This window comes from Rana temporaria, chromosome 6 (genome assembly GCF_905171775.1).
Source record: "Rana temporaria chromosome 6, aRanTem1.1, whole genome shotgun sequence".
Lineage (NCBI taxonomy): Eukaryota > Metazoa > Chordata > Amphibia > Anura > Ranidae > Rana > Rana temporaria.
In genome coordinates, this window is record NC_053494.1 from 220,078,716 (window position 1) to 220,096,564 (window position 17,849).

Here is a 17,849-nt window from a genome sequence, read left to right on the forward strand (position 1 = left end):
TGACCTACCATCATTTCTGCCCACTGTGTCACGTCTTTCCACAAACCTCTTTTCATGACTTTTTTATTCACTGTGCTGCCCTTTGTCACATCACCACATTCACTTGTACCCACTGTGCCACCACTTGTCACACCACCCAGTAACTTATACCTACCCTGCTGACCTTCCATCACTTTAACCCCCTGTGCTGCCTCTTTCCGCAACACCCTTTTCATGACCTTTACCCACTGTGCCACCCTTTGTCACATCACTCAATTCCAACGCCTTTACTCACTGTGCCACCTTTTGTCACACCACCCCATTAACTTTTACCCATTTTTCCACCACTTGTCACACTACCCAATAACCCTTGCTCACCCTGCCATCATTCCATCGCTTTAGTTGTCTATGCAGCCCCTTTCCACACCACACTTTTTTAAGACCTTTACCCACTGTGCCACAAATGGTCACACCAAATAATATCTTATACCTTCTTTGCCAACCTTCCATCATTTCTGCCTACTGTGCCACGTCTTTCCACAAACCCCTTTTCATGATTTTTATCCACTGTGCTGCCCTTTGTCACATCATCTGTACCCACTGTGCCACCACTTGTCACACCACCCAGTAACTTAGACCTTCCATCACTTTAACCCCCTGTGCTGTGCCTTTCTGCAACACCCTTTGCAATGCCTTTACCCACTGTGCCACCCTTTGTCACATCACTCAATTCCAACACCTTTACCCACCATGACACCTTTTGTCATATCCCCCCCCATTTACTTGTACCCACTGTGCCACCACTTGTCACACCACCCAGTAACTTATACCTTCCGTCACTTTAACCCCCTGTGCTGCCCCTTTTCACTACACCCTTTTCATTACCATTACCCACTGTGCCACCCTTTGTCACATCACCTTTACCCATCATGCCACCTTTTGTCACACCACCCCATTAAATTTGTACCCACTTTTCCACCACTTGTCACACTACCCAATATCTCTTACTCACCCTGCCTTCATTCCATCACTTTAATTGACTACGCACCCCCTTTCCACACCACACTTTAAGACCTTTACCCACTGTGTCGCACCTTTTGTCACCCATAAATGACGTCCTCTCTGATTGGCAGTGCGGGATCTTGAACGATGACAGCCCCAACGAGAACCTGACGGAGCGCAGCCTGCAGGACGCCCAGCGCCTCTTCCTGATGAACGACGTGGTGCAGCCGGTGTCGGTGGACCCCTTGGTGACTCAGGACAACGTGAGATTCTCCAAGCTGGTGGTGGACATCGTACAAGGCAAAGACACGCTGTACCACGTCATGTACATCGGCACAGGTACTCTTCATCCACCCAACGGACTAACCTGCCATCTCCTGGTGATCTGTGATATTTGTCTCTGTACAGAACCCCTGATTCCTTCTACACAGATTTATCAGATAAGCCCCCCATTGTGACGCCCACATTAACCATTCTCAGCTGACATCGTTGTGTCCAATCCGACCTCCGACCTTTCATTCAGTCTGGCACAGGTGTACCGGCTCCTCCCCTTCAGTCTGGCACAGGTGTACCGGCTCCTCCCCTTCAGTCTGGCACAGGTGTACCGGCTCCTCCCCTATAGTCTTGCACAGGTGTACCGGCTCTTCCCCTTCAGTCTGGCACAGGTGTACCGGCTCCTCCCCTTCAGTCTTGCACAGGTGTACCAGCTCCTCCCCTTCAGTCTGGCACAGGTGTACCAGCTCCTCCCCTTCAGTCTGGCACAGGTGTACCAGCTCCTCCCCTTCAGTCTGTCACAGGTGTACCACCTCCTCCTCTTCAGTCTGGCACAGGTGTACTGACTCCTCCCCTTCAGTCTGTCACAGGTGTACCAGCTCCTCCTCTTCATTCTGGCACAGGTATACCGGCTCCTCCCCTTTAGTCTGGCACAGGTGTATCAGCTCCTCCCCTTCAGTCTGGCACAGGCGTACTGGCTCCTCCCCTTTACTCTTGCACAGGTGTAACGGCTCCTCCCCTTCAGTCTGGCACAGGTGTACTGGCTCCTCCCCTTTAGTCTTGCACAGGTGTAACGGCTCCTCCCCTTTAGTCTGGCACAGGTGTATCAGCTCCTCCCCTTCAGTCTGGCACAGGTGTACCGACTCCTCCCCTTCAGTCTGGCAAAGGTGTATCAGCTCCTCCCCTTCAGTCTGGAAAAGGTGTATCAGCTCCTCCCCTTCAGTCTGGCACAGGTGTACCGGCTCCTCCCCTTCAGTCTGGCACAGGTGTACCGGCTCCTCCCCTTCAGTCTGGCACAGGTGTACCGGCTCCTCCCCTTCAGTCTGGCACAGGTGTACTGGCTCCTCCCCTTCAGTCTGGCACAGGTGTACCGGCTCCTCCCCTTCAGTCTGGCACAGGTGTACCGACTCCTCCCCTTCAGTCTGGCACAGGTGTACCGGCTCCTCCCCTTCAGTCTGGCACAGGTGTACGGCTCCTCCCCTTCAGTCTGGCACAGGTGTACCGACTCCTCCCCTTCAGTCTGGCACAGGTGTACCGGCTCCTCCCTTTCAGTCTGGCACAGGTGTACCGGCTCCTCCCCTTCTCACCATGTGCATTGGAAGCTGCAGCAAGTCATATAAAGCCCCGCCTTATTTAGAGCCCCACCTCCTTTTCTGGCTGAAGGAGGTCCAGCATTTCCGTTGTCACCAGGACGGGACTAGAGGGGAAACCTTCCAATGACAACTAGACATGTTCAATTTGTTTCATTCCGAATGCATTTTTTTAACGAATTTCAACAAATTTGTTAATTCAGAAAAATCCAAACTAATGAAAACCTGTTTAACAATTTTTTCCCAATATTTAAAAATTCGAAAATCTAATTATTAAATGATAGGTATTGGAATTTCCTTTTTAAATTTGGCTGTTGGTGAACGTAACAAATACGAATTCATCCGAAGTTACTAATTATCTCAAATAATCGAATTCCGCATTTAAACAAATGGAACAGAACAAATTAATAATAATAATAAAACACGTGCAGCTTGTTTCATTTCGAATGCGTTTTTTTTACGAATTTTAACAAACTTGTTAATTCGGAAACATCCAAATTAACGAAAACCGTTTAACAATTTTTTCCGAATATTCTAAAATTAAAAAATTAGTAAATTCGAAAAACTCGAAAAATCTGAAATAATAACAAACTATTACATTCTAGGTATTGGAATTTCCTTGTATTTGGCTGTTAATGAAAGTAATGAATACGAATTATCCGAAATATTCGAATGCCGCACCTAAATAAATGGAATGGAACAAATTAATAATAATAAATAATTATAAAAACTTTTTAGTATTATAGCAGTTGTCACAGGACAAACCTTCCAATGACAACTAGACATGTGCAATTTGTTTCGTTCAGAATTAATTTTTTAACGAATTTCAACAAATTTGTGAATTCGGAAACGTAAAATTAACGAAAAAACCCAGTTAACATTTTTTTCTGAATATTCTAAAATTCTTAAATTTTGTAAATTAAAAAATTCGAAATTCGAAAATCCGAAATAATAACTTATTATTAAAATACAGGTATTGGAATTTCCTTTTAAATTTGGCTGTTAGTGAACGTAACAGAAATACGAATTTATCCGAAGTTACGAATTATCCGAAATAGAATGCCACATCTAAACGAATGGAACGGAACAAAGTGATAATAAAAACTAATAAAAATAAAATTCATAAATTCGAAAAACTCGAAAATCTGAAATAATAACAAACTATTATATTATAGGTATTGGAATTTCTGTTAATGAAAGTAACGAATACGAATTTATCCAAAGTTACGAATTATCCGAAATAATCGAATGCCGCACCTAAATTAATGGAATGGAACAAATTAATAATAATAATAATAAAAACGTTTTATTATTATTATAGCATGTCAGTTGTCACCAGGACAAACCTTCCAATGACAACTAGACATGTGCAATTTGTTTCGTTCTGAATTAATTTTTTAACGATTTTCAACAAATTTGTTAATTCAGAAACATCCAAATTAACGAAAACCCTCTTAACAAATTTTTTCCGAATATTAAAAAATTTCGTAAATTCTAAAATTTGTAAATTCGAATTTCTAAAATGCGAAAATCTGAAATAATATCTTATTAAGTTATAGGTATTGGAATTTCCTTTTAAATTTGTCTGAATCTGAAAATAAGACAGAAAATCAGGAAATTCGAAAAACGAAAATCCAAAAATTCTAAATAATAACTAACTAATAACTTTTAAATTATAGGTATTGGAATTTCCTTTCAAATGTGGCTGTTAGTGAACGTAACAAAAATACGAATTCATCCGAAGTTACTAATTATCTGAAATAATCGAGTGCTGCATCTAAACGAATGGAACACAACAAATTAATAATAATAAAACACGTGCAGCTTGTTTCATTCCGAATGCATTTTTTAACGAATTTCAACAAACTTGTTAATTCTGAAAAACATCCAAAATTAACGAAAACCCGTTTTAACAATTTTTTCCGAATATTCTAAAATTCATAAATTCAAAAATTTGTAAATTCGAAAAACTCGAAAATCAGAAATAATAACAAACTATTAAATTATAGGTATTGGAATTTCCTTGTATTTGGCTGTTAATGAAAGTAACGAATACAAATTTATCCGAAGTTACGAATTATCCGAAATAATGTCGCATCTAAACGAACGGAACAAATTAATAATAAATAACAATAAAAAGTTTTTATTATTTTTATTGTTATTTACTACTAATAATTTGTTCCGTTCCGTTCGTTTAGATGCGACATTCATAACTTCGGATAGATTCGTATTCGTCACGTTCACTAACAGCCAAATTTGAAAGGAAATTCCAATATCTATAATTTATTAGTTATTATTTTGAATTTTAAGATTTTCTTTCTTGTTTTCGGAATTTCTAATTTACAAATTGCGATCGTAACGAATTGAACGGAAAATGAAAAAAAAAAAAAAACTAATGAAACAAAAACAAACACATTTTTTCACCAGTGCGCAGGTCTACTGGCAATTGTCTAAGCAGGGCCTGGGCAAAGGGGTGGGCAGGAGGGAAAAGCTGCCCTGGGCACTGTGGGTATCATGTGAGGAGGGGGGAGGGGGGGGGGAGACCACAAGGAAATTGGGGAAAGAGAATTTGTGTTGGGAGGGGGGGATTTAGGGGGGGAGGGGGTGAGAATTGTTCTAGGAGGGTACATTTGGGGAGGTTTGCTAGGAGTGGTGTTTAGGGGGAAATTTGTGGGGGTCTATGCTAGAAAAGGTAAAATGGTGGTATTTGTGCTAGGAGGAAGGGATTTGTAGTGGGGGGGGGGGGGATTTGTGCTCGGAGGGGAATTTTGAGGGGGTAGAGGATCTGTGCTAGGAGGGGGGAAGTTTTTTTTGGGGGGGAGGGGGCATTTGTGCTTGGGGCATATGGGGAGGTTTGCTAGGGGTGGTGATTTGGGGGAATTTGTGTTGGGGAGGGAGGATGGGTGAAGAGGATTTGCACAATTAAAGGGGGATTGTGGGGGTTATGCTACAAAAGGTAATATGGTGTGGGGGGGGGGTTAAGATCTGATTTTTTTGGGGGGGGGGGGGTATTTGATGTTAGGAATGACTGGGGGTTTTTGTGCTAGGAGGAAGGGATTTGTAGTGTGTGTGTGGGGGGGGGGGATTTGTGCTCGGAGGGGAAATTTGAGGGGTAGAGGATTTGTTCTAGGAGGGGGAATGTTTTTTTTTGGGAGGTGGGGAATTGAATTTGTGCTGGCGGCATTTGGGGAGGATTTGAACTGGAGGCGGGGAACAGATGTGTGCCAGGAGGGGAGATTTCAGCAGGGGAGTAGATTTGTACTAGGAGATACAGGGGGATTTATACTTAGGGGGGGGCGTGCAGGTTAGTTTTTTTTTTGGGGGGGGGGTTTCTGCTGACGCCCAACCCTACATCTTAGGGATGGCGGGGGAGGGCGAATTGGCATGTTCACCCTGAAATCTAGATTACTTTGTCCGAGTGATTTTTCCTCACTTCCTGTTGTGTCACTGAAGCAGGAAGTGAAAGGAATTCTACCCAATGGGATTCAGTCAACAACAACAAACACTGTCAAGGATGCCAACACACCCCCCCCCTTTGATTTTAAAATACATTTTGCCTTTAGATAAACATTAATTAGTGATCATTGAATGGATAAATCCAAATCTGGGCGGGGCACATATCGGGATATCACTGTGATGTAAACATAAGCGGAGCTTCTGTAACGTCTTTCTTTTGCCCCTCCCCCGCAGAGCACGGCACCATCCTGAAAGCCTTGTCCACCGCCAACCGCAGCCTGCGCAGCTGCTACCTGGAGGAGATGCACATCTTACCCGGCGGGCAGCAGGAGCCGATCCTCAGCCTGCAGATCCTGCACAGCAACCGCTCCCTGTTTGTTGGATTGAATCACGGCGTTCTGAAGGTGCCGCTGGAGAGGTGCAGCATGTACCGCACGGAGGGGTGAGTGCACCGCCATCTGTAAATCAGATAAACGCAAACTAACGGCGTACAAAGTCTGAAAAAAAGGTGTAACAAAAAAAAAGAAAAAAAGCCTGTCCCCTTCCAGCATGTCCCAATGCTCTCGGTGTGGAAGCAGTGGTCTCTCTGCAGAGGTCCAACACAAACCCTGCTCAGTCAGAGCTAGAGCTTTCCAATCAGCTTGAGTTTTTCTGAATGTAGACATATAGCTCTCAGTCAGCAGGGAGCCACGCCGGTCCTCAGCAGAGAGACCACTGCTTACCTACGAGGATCCTTCTGTACAGTAGGCTGGCAGGGGACAGGCTTTTCTACTCTGTGGCTGCTTTCTACAGAAAATAAACGGTAAGACTTTGCACCCCTTTTTTATTGATGCAGCAGGAATGTATTTGGCTGAGTGATGGTATTGGCTCTCCTCTCTACGGAGTCTCTATTGAATGATCTGAAAGGTCCCCTCCCCCCAGGACCGGTATGAGGACGGCTGCTGGACCTCACATGCAGCCACTCCCACATAAAAAAAAAATCATATTTATTGATGTAATAATGATTAGTGATGAGTTCAGACTCAGGCCCAACCCGCTTTAAGCTGTTACATGATGGCAGGCTGCTGGGCCAATCAGCTGCAGCTGGGGAATTCTTCACCCCCCAGCCTTGGGTAACAGAGGGGGTGGGACGCAATGAAGGCAAAGGGGGCGGGACGCTGATGAAGGCAAGGGGGGCGGGACGCTGATGAAGGCAAAGGGGGCGGGAAGCTGATGAAGGCAAAGGGGGCGGGAAGCTGATGAAGGCAAGGGGGGCGGGACGCTGATGAAGGCAAAGGGGGCGGGAAGCTGATGAAGGCAAAGGGGGCGGGAAGCTGATGAAGGCAAAGGGGGCGGGACGCTGATGAAGGCAAAGGGGGCGGGACGCTGATGAAGGCAAAGGGGGCGGGACGCTGATGAAGGCAAAGGGGGCGGGACGCTGATGAAGGCAAAGGGGGCGGGACGCTGATGAAGGCAAGGGGGGCGGGACGCTGATGAAGGCAAAGGGGGCGGGAAGCTGATGAAGGCAAAGGGGGCGGGACGCTGATGAAGGCAAAGGGGGCGGGACGCTGATGAAGGCAAAGGGGGCGGGACGCTGATGAAGGCAAAGGGGGCGGGACGCTGATGAAGGCAAAGGGGGCGGGAAGCTGATGAAGGCAAAGGGGGGGCTGGACGCTGATGAAGGCAAAGGGGGGGCTGGACGCTGATGAAAACAAAGAGGGGGCTGGACGCTGATGAAGGCAAAGACGGGGCGGGACGCTGATGAAGGCAAAGGGGGCGGGAAGCTGATGAAGGCAAAGGGGGGGCTGGACGCTGATGAAAACAAAGAGGGGGCGGGACGCTGATGAAGGCAAAGGGGGCTGGACGCTGATGAAAACAAAGAGGGGGCGGGACGCTGATGAAAACAAAGAGGGGGCGGGATTCTGATGAAAACAAAGAGGGGGGCGGGATGCTGATGAAAACAAAGAGAGGGGCGGGACGCTGATGAAAACAAAGAGAGGGGCGGGACGCTGATGAAGGCAAAGAGGGGGGCGGGATGCTGATGAAAACAAAGAGGGGGGCGGGATGCTGATGAAAACAAAGAGGGGGGCGGGATGCTGATGAAAACAAAGAGGGGGGCGGGATGCTGATGAAAACAAAGAGGGGGGCGGGACGCTGATGAAAACAAAGGGGGGGGCGGGATGCTGATGAAAACAAAGAGGGGGGCGGGATTCTGATGAAAACAAAGAGGGGGGCGGGATGCTGATGAAAAGAAAGAGGGGGCGGGATGCTGATGAAAAGAAAGAGGGGGCGGGACGCTGATGAAAATAAAGAGGGGGCGGGATGCTGATTAAATCAAAGGGGAGGGATGCTGATGAAAACAAAGAGGGGGGCGGGATGCTGATGCTGTTTCAGGTGCTATTGTTACATTGTAATGTTTTCAGATGTGTTCATGTGAAAAGCCCAAGTTTATTTTTTCTTTAATTGGTGGAACATTTGACCACCTTTGTGTGTATTGTTACATTGTAATTGTATAAAAAAAATGTGGTAATAGTTACATTGTAATTGTTTCCGATGTGGCTGTTGTAACATTGTAGTTGCTTCGGTGTTCTTGTTACATTGTAATTGTTTCAAGTGTCGTTATTGAGACATTATAATTGTTTCAGATTTAGTCATAGTTACATTGCATTTGTTTCAGGTCTGGTCACATGAAAAGCCCATTTTGCTTATTCTGAATTGATCGTTTCATTTCCTTCGTTTGGTGAAACATTTTACCATCTTTTTTCCACGTACAGACGATCGGAATTTCCGACAACAAAACCGTTTTTTTTATTCCGACGGGATGTTGTCCCAAACTTGTCTTGCGCACGCACGCGGTCGCACAAATGTCGCTCGGAAATTCGGATGGTCGAGAACGCGGAGACGTACAACACTACAACGAGCCGAGAAAAATGAAGCGCCATGATTCCGAGCATGCGTCGAATTTGGGTTCCGAGCATGCGCAGCACTTTTGTGCGTTGGACATGGCTACACGCAATTGGAATTTTCCGACGAGAACTTTTGTTGTCGGGGGGGAAAAAATTGAGAACCGGCTCTCAAACGTTTTGTTGTCGGAAATTCCAACAGCAGAATGTCCCGCGGAGGCTCCACACAGTGGGAATATCCAACCGAAAGCTTCCATGGAACATTTGTTGTCGTCGGAAATTCCGATCGTGTGTACGCGGCGTTAGTGTTTTATTGTTGCATTGTAATTGTTCCAGGTGCTGTCATAGTTACATTGTAACATGTTTCCCCCCAAAAGTAAGACCTACCCTGAAAATAAGACCTACTGTGATTTTCATTGGGGGGGAGGGCTGCAATATAAGCCCTACCCCGAAAATAAGCCCTAGTTCAAAGTAGTTGTAAATAGAGGTCGACTGATGTGGGTTTTCCTCTGGCCGATGCCGATATTTCAAAATCTGGGCACTGGCTCGTGGCACTGGATGGCACTAGCAGAAGGCACTTATTGGCACTGGCAGGTTGCACTGAAAGATGGTACTAGCAGATGGCACTGATTTCTCAGGTGGCACTTATTGTCACTGGCAGGTGGCACTAATTGGCAGATGGCACTGGTTGGCACTGGCAGATGGCACGTGGCACTGGCAGGTGGCACTAACAGGTGACACTGGCAAGTGGCACTGGTTGGCACTGACTGGCAGGTGGCACTAATTGGCACTGGAAGATGGCACTAGCAGAAGGCACTTATTGGCACTGGCAGGTTGCACTGATTGGCAGATGGCACATGGCACTGGCAGGTGGCACTAACAGGTGACACTGGCAAGTGGCACTGGTTGGCACTGACTGGCAGGTGGCACTAATTGGCACTGGCAGGTGGCACTGGGTGGCAATAGTTAGCACTGGTTGGCATTGGCAGGTGGCACTGATGGCTTTAGTTGGCACTGGTAGGTGGCACTGGATGGAAGTTGGCACTGGATGGTGGCACTGGTATTGCCACTGGCAGATGGCACTGGTTGGCAAGTGGCACTAATTGGCACTGGCACAAAAAAATGGTGTCACCCCCTCTCCCTCCAGTATAGACACCCCCCCTGTTACAGACACCAGAGAGCGGTGTGTGTCCCACGAGCGCGGGCCCCTCCTCCTCTGTGGGCGTAAACAGAGAGGAGGGCCGCTGCGCTGTGTGTACCAAGATGGCCGCGGCTCCGGAGCTAGGCCGAAGCCGCGGTCTTTCCTGATGCTGTGACCGTGGCGGCAATCCGCGGATTGCCGCCGCGGTCACAGCATCAGGAAAGGCCGCGGCTTCGGCCTAGCTCCGGATCCGTGGCACCGCTAGCGGCCATGTAAAATATCGGCCTAATTAGGATAAAAATCGGCCGATGCCAATTTCTCCAAAACGGCCAAAAATATCGGCCAATATATCGGTCGATCTCTAGTTGTAAATTGCTAGAATCCTCTCTCTTACAGTATTATATCATGTAAAAGGTGAGTGTTTCTGTAATATAATTGAGTTAAATACCTTCTTGTATAGCGCCGCCCGGCGCTCAGCTGATCCCCCCGCTGCTCGTCTCTTCTGCCAGCTGTCAGCGGGGATCTCGGGCCCCCCCCCTCTCTCTGCAGTGCTCGTGGTGGTGGAAGATCGCTTAGGCGGGCCAAAGAAGCGCAGAGTCCCGCTATATAAGGAGATGGTATGTGACGCAGATTACAGAAACGCACACCTTTTATTATATCTACTACTCTAATAGTGAGGATTCCTGACAGGCAGGGGGGGGGAGAGGACAGCACATAAAATGGCAAGCCCTACCCCGAAAATAAGCCCTACCCCGAAAATAAGCCCTACCCCGAAAATAAGCCCTACCCCGAAAATAAGCCCTACTGTGTTTTTGGTTGCCAACATTTTCAGGGGGAAATGTTTCATGTGCGGTGATCTTCACATTGTAATTGTTTCAGGTGTGGTAATAGTTACATAGTAATTGTTGCAGATGTGGTCACATGAGGAGCCCAAGTTTATTTTCCTTCATTGGTGGAACGTTTTATCTTCTTTGGGGTGGATTCACATAGACTTACGACGGGCGTATCAGTATATACGCTGTCGTAAGTCCGAATCCCCGCCGTCGCAACTTTAAGCGTATGCTCAAACTGAGATACGCTTAAACGTTGCTAAGATACGACTGGTGTAAGTCTCCTACGCCGTCGTAGCTTAACTGCATATTTACGCCGGCCACCAGGGGCGTGTACGCTGATTTGCGCCTAGAATATGTAAATCAGCTAGATACGCCGATTGACGAACGTACGTCGCAGTAAAGATACACCGTTTACGTAAGGGGTTTTCAGGCGTTAAGTTATTCCACCAAAAACATGGCGCAGCCAATGTTAAGTATGGTCGTCGTTCCCGCGCTGAAATGTAAAAGTTTTACGTCGTTTGCGTAACTCATCCGTGAATGGGGCTGGCCGTAATTTACGTTCACGTCGAAAGCATTGACGATTTGCCGACGTCATTTGGAGCATGCGCACTGGGATAGGTCCACGGACTCACCAGCCTCACCAGCGCCCATCAAATGCAGCCTCACCAGCGCCCATCAAATGCAGCCTCACCAGCGCCCATCAAATGCGGCCTCACCAGCGCCCATCAAATGCGGCCTCACCAGCGCCCATCAAATGCGGCCTCACCAGCGCCCATCAAATGCGGCCTCACCAGCGCCCATCAAATGCGGCCTCACCAGCGCCCATCAAATGCGGCCTCACCAGCGCCCATCAAATGCGGCCTCACCAGCGCCCATCAAATGCGGCCTCACCAGCGCCCATCAAATGCAGCCTCACCAGCGCCCATCAAATGCAGCCTCACCAGCGCCCATCAAATGCAGCCTCACCAGCACCCATGAAATGCAGCCTCACCAGCGCCCATCAAATGCGGCCTCACCAGTGGCCATCAAATGCAGCCTCACCAGCACCCATCAAATGCGGCCTCACCAGCGCCCATCAAATGCGGCCTCACCAGCGCCCATCAAATGCGGCCTCACCAGCGCCCATCAAATGCGGCCTCACCAGCACCCATCAAATGCAGCCTCACCAGCGCCCATCAAATGCAGCCTCACCAGCGCCCATCAAATGCAGCCTCACCAGCGCCCATCAAATGCAGCCTCACCAGCGCCCATCAAATGCAGCCTCACCAGCGCCCATTAAATGCAGCCTCACCAGCGCCCATCTAATGCAGCCTCACCAGCGCCCATCAAATGCAGCCTCACCAGCGCCCATCAAATGCAGCCTCACCAGCGCCCATCAAATGCGGCCTCAACAGCGCCCATCAAATGCGGCCTCACCAGCGCCCATCAAATGCGGCCTCACCAGCGCCCATCAAATGCGGCCTCACCAGCGCCCATCAAATGCGACCTCACCAGCGCCCATCGAATGCGGCCTCGCCAGCGCCCATCAAATGCGGCCTCACCAGCGCCCATCAAATGCGGCCTCACCAGCGCCCATCCCATGCGGCCTCACCAGCGCCCATCAAATGCGGCCTCGCCAGCGCCCATCAAATGCGGCCTCGCCAGCGCCCATCAAATGCGGCCTCGCCAGCGCCCATCAAATGCGGCCTCACCAGCGCCCATCAAATGCCGGCTCCCCAGCGCCCATCTAATGCGGCCTCACCAGCGCCCATCAAATGCAGCCTCACCAGCGCCCATTAAATGCAGCCTCACCAGCGCCCATCAAATGCAGCCTCACCAGCGCCCATCAAATGCGGCCTCACCAGCGCCCATCAAATGCAGCCTCACCAGCGCCCATCTAATGCGGCCTCACCAGCGCCCATCAAATGCCGGCTCCCCAGCGCCCATCTAATGCAGCCTCACCAGCGCCCATCAAATGCAGCCTCACCAGCGCCCATCAAATGCGGCCTCACCAGCGCCCGTCAAATGCAGCCTCACCAGCGCCCATCAAATGCGGCCTCACCAGCGCCCATCAAATGCGGCCTCACCAGCGCCCATCAAATGCGGCCTCACCAGCGCCCATCAAATGCGGCCTCACCAGCGCCCATCAAATGCGGCCTCACCAGCGCCCATCAAATGCGGCCTCGCCAGCGCCCATCAAATGCGGCCTCGCCAGCACCCATCAATGCGGCCTCACCAGTCTTGGTTGATTTCTGCAGAAAGAAGAGAGTAGCAGCCCCAGTGGCTGGGTGCCCTAGGCAGTTGCCTTGTTTGCCCTGGTTACATTGCATTTGTTTCAGACATAGTCATTGTTACATTGTAATTGTTTCAGGTGTGGTTACATGAAAATGATATATTGATGGTTTATTCCCTTTAATTGATGGAATGGTTGGTCTATGGCCAGGCCTCTTCTCGGACCACGGGGAGGAATACACGCCGATCTCGTAATACGGGCGCGGTGGAGAAATAGAAGTTCTCTTGTTGGCGGCGTTCTCTAAGAAGCGAGCGAATGATTCCGAACATCGGACTCCGCCTCCACCTAAAATAACTCTCTGACATGAAGTGACCCTTTAGGTTCTATTCATTGACTGCGGCTTCAAGTAGATGTTCTTCACAATGGCGCAGTGTGTACAGGTCCCTCGCCGCCGTCGTCTTTTTCTTTTTTCCGGATGAGTTTTGTGTACGGACTCGCCGGAGGGTGGCGGGGGACGGCGCGGAGACGACGCCTCTTGTAGTTTGATGCATTTGTGTTTTTTGCGGCTGAATAGTCCGGTGCAGAGATCACGCGGCGATGTGTTGTTTGGTAAATTCGGCGTGTGTGATCGGTGTCACCGCGGAAATTGTCACTTAGCGGAGAGCGTTACCTCCGCCTGGCTCCTCTGATGAATTCTCTTTTGTTCGGTCACAATCCAGCGAGTTTTATCACGCTCTGTACACCGTTTAAAAGCCATCTGTGCGGCGGGGGCTGCGGGGCGGCCGAGGGGTCGTTGTACTGATCTAAGAGACGCATTGTCTGCCGAAACCCGAGCCGTGAAAGGCGCAATTTACAGCCGCGATTCTTAGAAAAAAAGTACAAAAAATACCTGAAATATTCAAACAGGAGATAAAGAAATGTGATGAGCAATACACGTGTGTCTGTGTGTGTGTGTGTACTGTGTGTGTGTGTGTGTGTCTGTGTGTGTGTGTGTGTCTGTGTGTGTGTATACTGTGTGTCTGTGTGTGTGTATACTGTGTGTCTGTGTGTGTGTGTGTGTGTGTGTGTATACTGTGTGTCTGTGTGTGTGTGTGTGTGTGTCTGTGTGTGTGTGTGTGTGTGTATACTGTGTGTCTGTGTGTGTGTATACTGTGTGTCTGTGTGTGTGTGTGTGTGTGTGTGTATACTGTGTGTCTGTGTGTGTGTATACTGTGTGTCTGTGTGTGTGTGTGTGTGTGTGTGTCTGTGTGTCTGTGTGTGTGTGTGTGTATACTGTGTGTCTGTGTGTGTGTGTATACTGTGTGTCTGTGTGTGTGTCTGTGTGTGTATACTGTGTGTCTGTGTGTGTGTATACTGTGTGTCTGTGTGTATACTGTGTGTCTGTGTGTGTGTGTATACTGTGTGTCTGTATGTGTCTGTGTGTGTGTGTCTGTGTGTGTGTCTGTGTGTGTATACTGTGTGTCTGTGTGTGTGTATACTGTGTGTCTGTGTGTCTGTGTGTATACTGTGTGTCTGTGTGTGTATACTGTGTGTCTGTGTGTGTGTATACTGTGTGTCTGTGTGTATACTGTGTGTCTGTATGTGTCTGTGTGTGTGTGTCTGTGTGTGTGTCTGTGTGTGTATACTGTGTGTCTGTGTGTGTGCGTCTGTGTGTGTGTCTGTGTGTGTATACTGTGTGTCTGTGTGTATACTGTGTGTCTGTGTGTATACTGTGTGTCTGTGTGTGTGTATACTGTGTGTCTGTATGTGTCTGTGTGTGTGTGTCTGTGTGTGTATACTGTGTGTCTGTGTGTGTCTGTGTGTGTGTGTCTGTGTGTGTGTGTGTCTGTGTGTGTATACTGTGTGTCTGTGTGTCTGTGTGTATACTGTGCGTCTCTGTGTGCGTCTCTGTGTGTGTGTGTGTGTGTGTGTGTGTGTGTGCGTGTCTGTGTATGTGTCTGTGTGTGTATACTGTGTGTCTGTGTGTGTATACTGTGTGTCTGTGTGTATACTGTGTGTCTGTGTGTGTGTCTGTGTGTCTGTGTATGTATACTGTATATAAATAATGACACATAACCAATTCCCTTTTTAGTGATTTTCATTTTTTTATTATATATATATATTTTGTTTAATTACTTAACTTTTTACATGTTTTTTAGGAGCTCCGTTGGAGGGCTTTGGTGAAATATCAGGGGTCTAAATGGGGAATCTGTGCCACACGGGGTAATTAGGGTGTGCGACCGTCTATGCCTGCAGTAGTTTGTGTCTCTGCCCCTCCCACAATGGAGAGATTTCCTGCAGTAGTTTGTGTCTCTGCCCCTCCCACAATGGTGACATTTCCTGCAGTAGTTTGTGTCTCTGCCCCTCCCACAATGGTGAGATTTCCTGCAGTAGTTTGTGTCTCTGCCCCTCCCACAATGGTGAGATTTCCTGCAGTAGTTTGTGTCTCTGCCCCTCCCACAATGGGGAGATTTCCTGCAGTAGTTTGTGTCTCTGCCCCTCCCACAATGGGGAGATTTCCCTGCAGTAGTTTGTGTCTCTGCCCCTCCCACAATGGTGAGATTTCGTGCAGTAGTTTGTGTCTCTGCCCCTCCCACAATGAGGAGATTTCCCTGCAGTAGTTTGTGTCTCTGCCCCTCCCACAATGGGGAGGTTTCCTGCAGTAGTTTGTGTCTCTGCCCCTCCCACAATGGAGAGATTTCCTGCAGTAGTTTGTGTCTCTGCCCCTCCCACAATGGTGAGATTTCCTGCAGTAGTTTGTGTCTCTGCCCCTCCCACAATGGGGACATTTCCCTGCAGTAGTTTGTGTCTCTGCCCCTCCCACAATGGTGAGATTTCCTGCAGTAGTTTGTGTCTCTGCCCCTCCCACAATGGGGAGGTTTCCTGCAGTAGTTTGCATCTCGGCCCCTCCCACAATGAGGAGATTTCCTGCAGTAGTTTGTGTCTCTGCCCCTCCCACAATGGTGAGATTTCCTGCAGTAGTTTGTGTCTCTGCCCCTCCCACAATGGGGAGATTTCCTGCAGTAGTTTGTGTCTCTGCCCCTCCCACAATGGGGAGATCTCCTGCAGTAGTTTGTGTCTCTGCCCCTCCCACAATGGTGAGATTTCCTGCAGTAGTTTGTGTCTCTGCCCCTCCCACAATGGTGAGATTTCCTGCAGTAGTTTGTGTCTCTGCCCCTCCCACAATGGTGAGATTTCCCTGTAGTAGTTTGTGTCTCTGCCCCTCCCACAATGATGAGATTTCCTGCAGTAGTTTGTGTCTCTGCCCCTCCCACAATGGGGAGATTTCCTGCAGTAGTTTGTGTCTCTGCCCCTCCCACAATGGTGAGATTTCCTGCAGTAGTTTGTGTCTCTGCCCCTCCCACAATGATGAGATTCCCTGCAGTAGTTTGTGTCTCTGCCCCTCCCACAATGGGGAGATTTCCTGCAGTAGTTTGTGTCTCTGCCCCTCCCACAATGGGGAGATTTCCTGCAGTAGTTTGTGTCTCTGCCCCTCCCACAATGGGGAGATTTCCTGCAGTAGTTTGTGTCTCTGCCCCTCCCACAATGGTGAGATTTCCTGCAGTAGTTTGTGTCTCTGCCCCTCCCACAATTGGGAGATTTCCTGCAGTAGTTTGTGTCTCTGCCCCTCCCACAATGGTGAGATTTCCCTGCAGTAGTTTGTGTCTCTGCCCCTCCCACAATGGGGAGATTTCCTGCAGTAGTTTGTGTCTCTGCCCCTCCCACAATGGGGAGATTTCCTGCAGTAGTTTGTGTCTCTGCCCCTCCCACAATGGTGAGATTTCCTGCAGTAGTTTGTGTCTCTGCCCCTCCCACAATTGGGAGATTTCCTGCAGTAGTTTGTGTCTCTGCCCCTCCCACAATGGGGAGATTTCCTGCAGTAGTTTGTGTCTCTGCCCCTCCCACAATGGGGAGATTTTCTTGAAGTTTGTGTGTGTGCTCCTCCCACAATTTTATTTCCCTGCAGTATTTGTGTTTTAGCTCCTCCTACAATAGTGAGATTTCACTCGAATACATTGTCTGCTCCGCCTACAAGGGTGGGACTACAATGCAGTATTTGTGTCTCTGCCCCTCCCAGCTATTTAAATATTTTTCTTGCAGTTGTTAAAAATCAGTTCAACGATATGTGTGACTTATTAGATGTGATTGGAGATCTGTGATCTGTACGTTAACAGGCGTTTTTTTTCCCATTGGTCGTATAGTAGTCGTGTTGCGCCGTGTATGGCGGCCGCCTCTCCTCCCCCGAGAACCGGACGGATGTCCGATTTCCTGACTGACAGGCGTTTTTTTCCGCATCACACAAACAAATCCGGCACCCGTCAATCATGGCGGAGTCTGTTGTGCGCTTTTCCGCGCGGTCTGATAATATTGCTGCAATCGGCGGCGAGCCGTTCCTCGGAGAGAGAGATGAGAAGACGGTGGACGCATTCTGAATCTTCTAATAAAATCCTCACGGGTGCAATCAGAGAGTTTTCACTTCCCTAAAAAAGAAAAAAAAAAGACGCATTGGCGGTCGCGGTGGTGTCGCGATACGCTTGTTGCTCTTAATCAATTATCGTGGTGTGATGGAATTGCTTGGTCTGCGCCTCTTGAGCGTATTCCAGTACAGCGCAGTCCGGGGTGCTCAGCTCTTTAATTTGTGCGAGCGCACGCCGCCCGCCACGCTGAGAGGCGCCTGTTTGCTCACCCAGACGCGGAGCGCTGCACTCGTCCTTAATCTGAGAGCTTATTTCACGAGGATGAGTTGTCCCGGCGAAAATCTCGCAATTACACTTCTCTTTA

General features: G+C 48.8%; 1 protein-coding gene across 3 annotated transcripts in view; it reads left to right on the forward strand.

Annotated features, from left to right (window-relative positions):
• The window catches only part of SEMA5B (semaphorin 5B), a 415,290-nt gene that overhangs the window by 269,127 nt on the left and 128,314 nt on the right, over positions 1–17,849 (forward strand). For all 3 annotated transcript variants that reach the window (XM_040358292.1, XM_040358294.1, XM_040358293.1), the window contains exons 11-12: positions 1,113–1,320; positions 6,255–6,462. In XM_040358292.1, coding sequence (XP_040214226.1) covers positions 1,113–1,320; positions 6,255–6,462 — 416 coding nt within the window. The remainder of the gene's footprint in view (positions 1–1,112; positions 1,321–6,254; positions 6,463–17,849) is intronic.